Here is a 9607-nt window from a genome sequence, read left to right on the forward strand (position 1 = left end):
GTGAATTACAGTTTCAATGTCCCTAAACCGGCTCGCTAAATTCATGAAACGATTATTTTCCTTAAATCCACCGAGCAGTGCCATATATGATACACGGACGCCATAGCCTAGCCAAACGGCTACGCTGTAATCCAATTACTGTTTTCACGCCCATGATGTCACAACAGATTACGAAGTGAGTACTAGCGATCTGATGGCCGTGGCATCACGAATTGAACCTGACAAGCTAGCCGAGATGTTGGGCATTGAGCACTACACTAATACACAAACTCGAATAGGAGGCAAGATCCAGGAGAACATGAAGATGCTGACAGAGTGGAGGAAGATGATGTGTCCACCACACTGCAACCATCGTACCGCCTTGGCTGATCTCATGCTCGAGGCTGGATATAAGCACGTTGCAATGGAAATCATAACGGGTGATATACCTTAATACCGGTGATTTTTATTTTGTTTCCATGTCATAGATTGCATGGAATTATAATTTTCGGATGTAGGCCTATATTTATATACACCTGTCAGCTTGAAAAGACAAAGTCGCATCACAGATGAAGCACTTTTAGGGCCTAATAAATTGTAAATGAGGGCATGTGACACTCATGTAGATTGCCAATTTCCTGTCACCTTGACCACAGAAAGTGTATCTCTGGACTTAAATTTTCCCATATTATGCTCACCTTTTATTCAAAAAACAAGATGTCCCTAAAAGATGGGCCATCCCTTTTGCATTCCTGCCCAAATAGCACAAAACATGATGTATTTCACCAGAAAAACAAAACTATTGTAAAGCTATAACATTTCTGTGATATTTGAAGGATGTTAGCCGTTAAAATTCAAATAACGTACCAAGTGCTTACCGTATAACGTATTCTGTGAACGAGGCAAAGCGGCATATAATCATCCTGTGGTTGTAATATGATACTTATACGTCGAACAAAATATATGCATGTTAAAGCGGTCAGAAAGGAAGAATTCACTAGCTTCTTTTACTTTGTTATCTATGGCAAATAAAAACATACCACACATACATGAACTACATTTTAAGTGTATCACACAGGTCTGTCAAAACTAGACTTCTTGTTTAGATTTGTATTTCTCTTTCGTAGGACGAAAAAGATATTCGAATTCTAATGGTCAATTTAACTCAATGAATAAAGACCATATTGATTTCAAAATTTAGGGGAGGTTTCTAAATAGTGTTTTCTTCAATGCCTAAAATATTCCAACCAGATTTTCAAGAATTTGAATGCAAAAGGGATGGTATGTCTTTACTCATGAGAATAGATTACTCTTCATCTTTATATCTGTTTATTTCACAGATTTCAATAAAGTCAACTATCAGCCGCTAGAGGCGTACAGGAAGTAATGAAAAAAATAAAGATATCTCATTTTTCAGGAAATATTGTTATCAGACAAAACAACAGTAATACACTAATCACTAATAGATAAGGCGATGGTGCATAGCCTTTATGTATCCCATTTGCCTACACTGCACCAATCTTTGTCAACACTCCTTTTTTACATGATTTTAAAAAGAAACGAAAGCAGAATATGAAACACTGGCATTGTGTTACAAAAAATTGAAGTACTTGTGACAGATAAACTTGGTCACTAATAGTAATCATGATTTCCTCATTATCATCTGTAAACACAGCAGTAGCGAGGATTTGGTAAGCAAGTCATCATCACCTTCCTGTATACACAGAGGTGACTGCAGCCAATATCACCACCTCATGAACATTTTATTTCAACAAACCTTCATCAATGTTTGCTGTTTATCCGTGTATTAAGTTCAATATAAGACTAGTTATCCTCAAGGTATATGGAATGACAATGTCCAGCATGAATTCTTGGAAAAAAATTACTGATTCATTTCTGTTTGGCATGCATTTACCTATCATTGGTAGGAAATGATCCATAGTTTTAGAAAATGCAATAACAACATGGATAGTTGCAGCTTTCGAACTATATATGGAATTACAGTAATATCTGGCTAGATTTTTTTTTTTGTTGGTCTTACTGTCTTGCAATAATTCTGATAAGTTTCAGTCATGGAGTTAAAAGGGCCTGAGCTTTCGATCCTAGCAGAATCTTCGTCGGAGGCAAAACGACAAACAGACAGGGAGAGCAATCACGTAAAGACTTTAAACCATAAGAACAGTCAGGGACAGGCTAGGGACACAAAACAAAGAAAACAAAAGGGAAGGTTGGGAAGTCATGGGCAAGGAGCCCGACAAGTAAAAAAAAAAAGGGGGGGGGGTAGAGCAAGAAGGTGGACAGACAAAAGGCAGAGGAGGGTCAGTGTGGAGGGTCGTGATCCTGAGGACCATTGGGACAACCATTGAAGGTCGGAAAAGGATGAATAGGGAGGCAACATCAAACAAGATAAGGAACAACAGAGGAATAAAGAAAGGAAAAAAGTGAAATAGCAGCAGCAAGGGGAAAAAGGGTGGGGTGCTGAGCAAACAGCGATCCCTAATTGGGTGTATCAATCATTGCCAATTGGAGGCAACGGAATGAAAGTTAAGAGACAACGAACAAATAATCAGGCATAATAGAGTGTTTATACACAATGAAGATAATAATTAGAATAATATTGATAAAAGAAGTTAAAACGCTATTTTTGTTTACTTGCATTTTAATCCATTGGCTCACCACTATTGGATAAGCAATTTTCAGCATTTTTTTTTTCTACACTAAGTTTCAGTCATATCAAATGGAGCACAACAATGAAGAGGACATCAGAGAACACATATTCCATCACTAGTGCTTTGACATTACGATAATTATGTTATGTAGCATAGAAGAGACAACAACACCATTTGTTAAAAATTTTAGACGTTTCTGGTAACATAAAGTAGTCACATAAAAGTAGTTACATTAGATTAACAATAACACTGTTATACATTATATCAACATGAATCCAGCAAGCATAATTCCTTCATCATGTTAATAACTGACCCCTTTTATTTCATTTGGCCATTTCTTATGTGTAATGATAAACGGATATTTGCTGTTAATGTCTGTTACTAGGCCAATACAGAGACTGCGTCCCCAGTAAAGAGGTTCTCACAGAGCTGGCACATCATATTCCTGCAAGTGAAGCCGGTCGGCTGTGCGAAGTGTTGGGTGTTAAAATGGAACAGCTTGACCCAGAATTTGACAATGTTGTCCTGGGACTGCTGGTGAGATGGGTGAAGCATGGCAAGGAAAACTCTCTAAACCCTCTCGAGTCCGAACGAGGTAAAGAGCTCTAGGTAAAATGAAACGTAGCTGTACAAATTGTCGTCGGTCGTTGTCTTCAAGCTGCAAAAGATAATGCTGTATCACCCCTAAATGTAATATCAACGCTAAATGCAATATCGACCCTAGTGTAATATACAGTCATCTACCCCAAATGTAATAACAACCCTAAATGTAATACATTCTAACGCTAAATGTAATAATCGAGTCAACCGTTAATGTAATACATTTCAACCCTAAATGTAATAACCGGAGACAACCCTAAATGTAATACATGTCAACCCTAAAAGTAATATCGACCCTTAATGTAATAACTTTAAACCTTAAAGATAATAAAACGTTTTGGTACCTCAAAAGTTTCCCTGAATTTCCTTGTCCTAGTTTGTGTTTCAGATTAAAGTACCTTTCATATAACTAACACTGTGAGACTTACTCGCCGCAAAGTGCTCTCATGTCTTAGTAATCATGCAATTAACTGCGACCAGCAGCCCCATACGCATAGCGTAATCCGGCTTCGCATTGTAGCATTCAGGATCATGACAGATTTAGTATCGCGGGTAAATCAAATGTCAGCTTAAAATCCCAAAATTTCTTCAATTTGAAGACTTACCAATTAAGTTGAAGTATTGAAAACAGGCTTCGAGCAAAGTTTGGTTCTGCCAATAGTCCCTTTCTGTTCGAATTGATGACTGAATGTGACTCGGTCGAGAGGACCTTGGGAGAGCTACATACACTCAGGGTGGTGGCCTTTCCACCTCCCTGATACACTGAATACTACAGCCAGTGCATGCGAACACATCACATGCGCACAAATTTCAAATCCATGAACGGATAAGTTGTTTGTGTGCGCATGCGCTGGCCGTAGTATTCAGCGTATGTAGCTCTCCCACGGTCCTCTCGACCGCTCTGGTACGAAACCATTATTGCATGATTACTAAGACATGAGAGCACTTTGGGGCGAGTAACTCACAGACAACGTACTTTAACCTGAAACACAAACCAAGACAAGGAAATTCAGGGAAATTTTTGAGGAACCAAAACTTATTATTATCTTTAAATGTAAAATCAACCCTAGATGTAATACATATTAACCCTAAATGTTATATCGACCCTAAATGTAATACATTTTAACGCTAAATGTAATAACGACCCTGAATATAATACGCCTTACCCCTAAATGTAATAACAACCCTAAATGTAATATCGACCCTTTATGTAATACATTTAACGCTATGTAATCACCACCCAAAATGTAAACCACATTTACCCTATTAAAATGTAATAACACCCCTAAAAATGTATCAACTGTGTCAACTGGATTTACCGGTACTTGTAATTTGGAATAGCGACGTTTCACGTTCTCTCCGGGACGCTTCATCAGGCTCAAAGAGCAGTCGGTTCCTTTTGTTTCATTGTTCCTTTTACTTTACGGGCACTGTTGCCTTTATTACATTGAGGGTTAAGATGAATTACATCTAGGGTCGATATTACATATGATTAAAATTATTGCATTTAGGGTCGATATTAAATTCAGGTTGAGATGCATTACATTTAGGGTTATGGCGTATTACACTTAGGGTCGTTATTACGTTTAGCGTTAAAATGTATTACATTTAGGGTCGATATAACATTTAGGGTTATATGTATTACATTTAGGGTTGATATTACATTTAGGATCGATATTTCATTAAGGGTGCAATGTATTACATGTAGGGTTGTCTCCGGTTATTACATTTACGGCTAAAATGCATTACATTCAGGGTTGACTCGATTATTACATTTAGCGTTAAAATGTATTACATTTAGGGTTGTTATTAAATTTAGGGTTAAGGTGTATTACATTTAGGGTCAATATTACATTTAGGGTTGATATTACATTAGGGGTGATACAAATGCTAAGATTCACTACGAATTGTGTGGTTTGGGTGGATCGTTCCTGTGTTATGAATGGATGGCCAGGGGTGGGTGTGACTGGTGAATGTGATGTTTATATGTGTTTGTATGTTTGTGTGTGTGTGTGGGGGGGGGGGGGGGGGGCTGCATGGTATGTGTTGTGTATGGTGTGTAGGTGAGTATATGGGACGAGTGTGTGTGTGTGTGTGTGTGTGTGTGTGTGTGTGTGTGTGTGTGTGTTATGAGTATCGTGGTTTGTGTGTACTTCCAGTACGCCGGGTGTATGTGTAGGCGTTCACATGATCTGTCGTAGAGTGGTGTCAAAACGTGTCCTGTGCGTGTTTGGTGGAGACCGTGTGTGGTTGGTGGTTGTTCTCTGTATGTAGGGCCTATAGTCCCCTATATCTGTTAATATGTGTGTATGTATTTCTGCATGTGCCATGTATTATATCACTATGCATACATGTATAGATGCTAGATAGTTGATTTCGGAACGTGTTTTCGATTTCACACATTTTTATGAATAATTTTGTGACCGTGGTGAGGGATGGCAACGCTATCACACTGATTTACTGAGGTCACATCATTTCTCAATGTATTATAAACTAGTATAGTAGGTAAAATATCGGCGAAATCACACTTATTGCTCGTCGCCTTTATTGTTAGTCTTTGGTTAAGGCACACGGGAATGCCCAACGATTCCCCCACAAATTCCAAATTTGAAGAAACCGCCACGTATTTCCCAACATGTTTGTCTTTCTTTGTTTTCATAAGCTATTCATTAGTTAGGATCGTTATATATATGCCGAAGATTTTGGATATGTTCAAAATAATAATGTCAGTTGCGGCGTATCATTGGAAATCTTTATAAATATCTAAAATATACATATACAAATAAAATGTTAAGAACTATTCTATTATCTGCATCTTCAACGTATCTTCAATTTGTCGAATTCGTTTGACATCAGATGGCACTCTAGTGGGACGGGGCCTTAAACGAAATCCTCCACACTGCCATTAGGTCTTCCTATGTAGATGGGTCAACTTGTGAGTAGCATAATGTCAATTGCGTTTCAGCTGTCAGAAGGAAACAAACATCTTTTCATGTCATCGGCCCGTTTACATCTAGAACCAAACGGCTTTGTAAGAAATAAACGCACGAAAGAGGTAAGCAATTAAGTGACACTCCCCGTCATGTGAAATGTACCACTTTAATCAGGACCCCGTTTCACAATCAGTGATAAGTTGTCATAATTGTTAAAAGCTAGTGAAATCCGTGCATGTTCTTGGCTGAGAGCAAATTTGTCACAGAAATGTGGCAGTTGTCACTGATAGTAAGTTTTATGAACCAGGACCCTGGTGACTTATAAAATGTAAACGTGGGGAAATACTTGACGATTATGGATTTAATTTTGTTTTCTTGATATCTTTCTCTCATAACGGTGCCTCGAGTATTGATCACGCATAAAGGATCGGGCACAATGAATGGCAAGGTTCAAATCGATAGTAATAGTGTTTATTTGCCCTGATTTGTATTTCAATAATAGAATTTCGCCAAAAAGTGAACAATAAAGTCTACGATGCTGGATTCATCAACTTGGCGAACGAAATCATGACAGGTAAGCACGGTGTTTCGTAGATGATCAACATCAGTAACCAGGCGTGAACAAGTCAGTTACATTTATGCTTTTATTTATTTATTCTATTTATTAGGCCCTACGTTTTCCTTTAGCACCTTCTATGCCTTTCAGCTCACTCGAGCTGCTCTGCCAAGGGGTCCTACAATACGTACAAAATGCATTTTAAATAGAGGCCTGAAGGTTTTGCATTGCATTTATATGGGTCAAAGCACTGCTTGTCAAAAAAAAAGGATAAACTAAAAAGAATTGAAATGAACTGAAAGTAACCGTTTTGTTTTCCTCGATCTATTCTTTTGTAAAACCAGGAATCAGGCATGGAAAGGTTACACAACTTACAAACAGTTCGAATGTGATTTAGCAGCAGGTAAGTTTGCAGCTGCGCATTTTGCCTTCTGTTGAACACTCTAAGAAAATTACATGTAGATTAAACTTTGCACTCTTTTCAGTGTCACGCTTGGAGCTCCCTTACCTGTGCCACCTTGCACCTTTATGACCAAAGTCACAGTGGGACCAAATTCAAAGGTGCTCCCAGGTGCTCCCAGTGTGACACTGGTAAAGTAAAAAAAAAAATGAGCTTATAGTACTTAGAGTGTTTGCAATCATAAATTGTACTTTGTAATCGCTTCTTAGGATACCGCACACCTACATCCACCCCATGCACGCACTTACTAATAAGAGTAGAGGACATCAATCAGTGAAAGACCGAAGAAAATCGGACAGTCCGTTCAAAGTTATGAATTTTGAATTTCAGTGCTACCATTGCTGGATGAGAAAATTACTAGAGCTTGTGATGCCATGTACTATAACAACTATAACAAAGAAAATGCACAAAAATATTTAACATAATCTTTCTTTTCTCGTATAATGAAAGATCGCTTGATTTGCCTCTTTTAGAAGTCATGGGGAATGATATTACCCTTTAGGATACAACACTAACAAGTTTTTGTTAATGTTAATGTATTATCATGTGGACTTGGTTTGGATGGTTGTACACAGTATGTGTTGAAGTACGCAGGCTCTCATGCGCCGAGAGTATTATTAATGATAGATACGGCGCATTATAAATGTACTTTATTATTATTATTATTATTAAGGGAATATGCACTTTAAAAAAAAAAATATATATATATATATACACGTATATATTCTTTTTCAAATTCTCTGTATGGTTCCCTTATATCCTTCTGCTCAAGTGACATCATTTAACTGTAGAAGTTCTCACATCCAGCAGTGACTGCGAAGAAACTTTGATAAAGCGTTTATAACTTCTAAATGGATTGTCCGATTTTTCACAAACCTTTACTGATGTGTGCTGCTGATATTTCTGCATTCATCCAATCTACATGTGTATAAAGATGAAGTTGTCCTTTAACGAACTGTTGAGTCGGATGGGCAGCGTATGGTCGTCCATTATGTGACAATCACTTCTTAACATACCGTGCTGCTAGACACACACACACACACACACACACACACACATTACACCCACAGAAGCATCACACCCAAGGGACACACTGTCACCCATCATTCAGTGACACTGGTCAAGCACAAATAGTGTAAAGAAAAAGCTGTCCTGGCTTTTGTGAACAAAATGAGCGAAGAATTATCGTCATTGCATTGACAATTCAATTAAAATAAATCAGAAGTGGATAATTATTAATCTTTCTTTTTCTCGTTGTCTCTCCTTGGCACAATCCAGCAAGAAGATGACTCCTTAGCTTCGGAATAACTTGACAGTCAAGTTCGGGATATAAATAGTCTTCTTGGTCTTTGTGTCTCGTTCCTTCGCTGGAACGTAGAAGGTTAAGAAATGAAATGAGAAAGGTTTTAACATGAACTCCATTGACAAAACTCATCCTTGGCACCTCAACAAACATCACCTGGAATGATGGAAATGTGGGAAAGTTAACTTTGTTTCATACCCACGCGTCAACGTGAATACGTGTTTTGATTGTCACCCCTGCAACCAAGATTTTTAGCATCTTGTTAGTTCTTTGTTTCATCACTGGTGCCTTGGCTCAAGGAGGTCTTTAGAAGAGAAACTCTTTCCGAATAGAAAAGCTGCTTTAGCACCTTCAGATACAGCTACATACGGCCTTGACAGTGCGTGTTGATGTGAATTCCAGTGCACAAGGTTAAATGTAGATATGGATATCACGTGGTCGTGTCCTTAGCATATAGCTGGCAAGGAAGTTATTGCGGTGAAGTTTTATTGTTTTTGCTCTTTTTGTAAAGTTTATTCACTTTGAGGGATTAACACGGGATGATGCATTTTTTTTTTCTTTCACTGAACTGTACACATACAATGAGAATGAATTATACTAACTACGATGATATGCCCTTGTAAAGAACGCTGATTATGCATTGGTTCTGCTACGAATTTGAAGGAATGAACTGGGCTATATTTTACTATACATTTGAAGTAATGGCGTGTGCATTATAGTCCTACCACTTATTAATATATATATATATATATATATATATATATATATATATATACATATATACATATATATACATATATTATATATTGTAATGCTTGTGAATGAGCAACTTCTGTTCCTTTTCTATATTGAGCTTTGTAGATCCTTCTTTAACAAGGATGATGAACATGGTGATATTTGCCACTTTACCAACACGTGATAAAAAACAGTATTGAATACATCTTAAACGAGTTATCATTGGTGCCTGCGTTGTTGTGTTTCTACATCTGTAAATGAACACAGAGGGATTGAACCTAAAATATGTGTCAATATCACAAACTTCTTCAGTCCGACAACAGATGTAGCATTTTGTTATTTGCAAGGTTTCTACTCGTAAAGTTGCTTTAA

General features: G+C 37.6%; 1 protein-coding gene across 1 annotated transcript; it reads left to right on the plus strand.

Annotated features, from left to right (window-relative positions):
* Window positions 1–388: 388 nt before the first annotated feature.
* Window positions 389–9100, plus strand: LOC139720247 (uncharacterized). The gene is made up of 5 exons (XM_071631611.1): window positions 389–419; window positions 3034–3243; window positions 6684–6755; window positions 7082–7140; window positions 8476–9100. Exons 1-4 carry the CDS (start codon window positions 404–406, stop codon window positions 7132–7134), a joined length of 351 nt encoding a protein of 116 aa, XP_071487712.1. The 5' UTR covers window positions 389–403; the 3' UTR covers window positions 7135–7140; window positions 8476–9100.
* The last annotated feature ends 507 nt before the right edge of the window (window positions 9101–9607 follow it).

The sequence above is a fragment of the Diadema antillarum genome, unplaced genomic scaffold, assembly GCF_040938485.1.
Source record: "Diadema antillarum isolate AM-2024a unplaced genomic scaffold, OU_Dant_1.0 scf00000125, whole genome shotgun sequence".
Taxonomy (NCBI): domain Eukaryota; kingdom Metazoa; phylum Echinodermata; class Echinoidea; order Diadematoida; family Diadematidae; genus Diadema; species Diadema antillarum.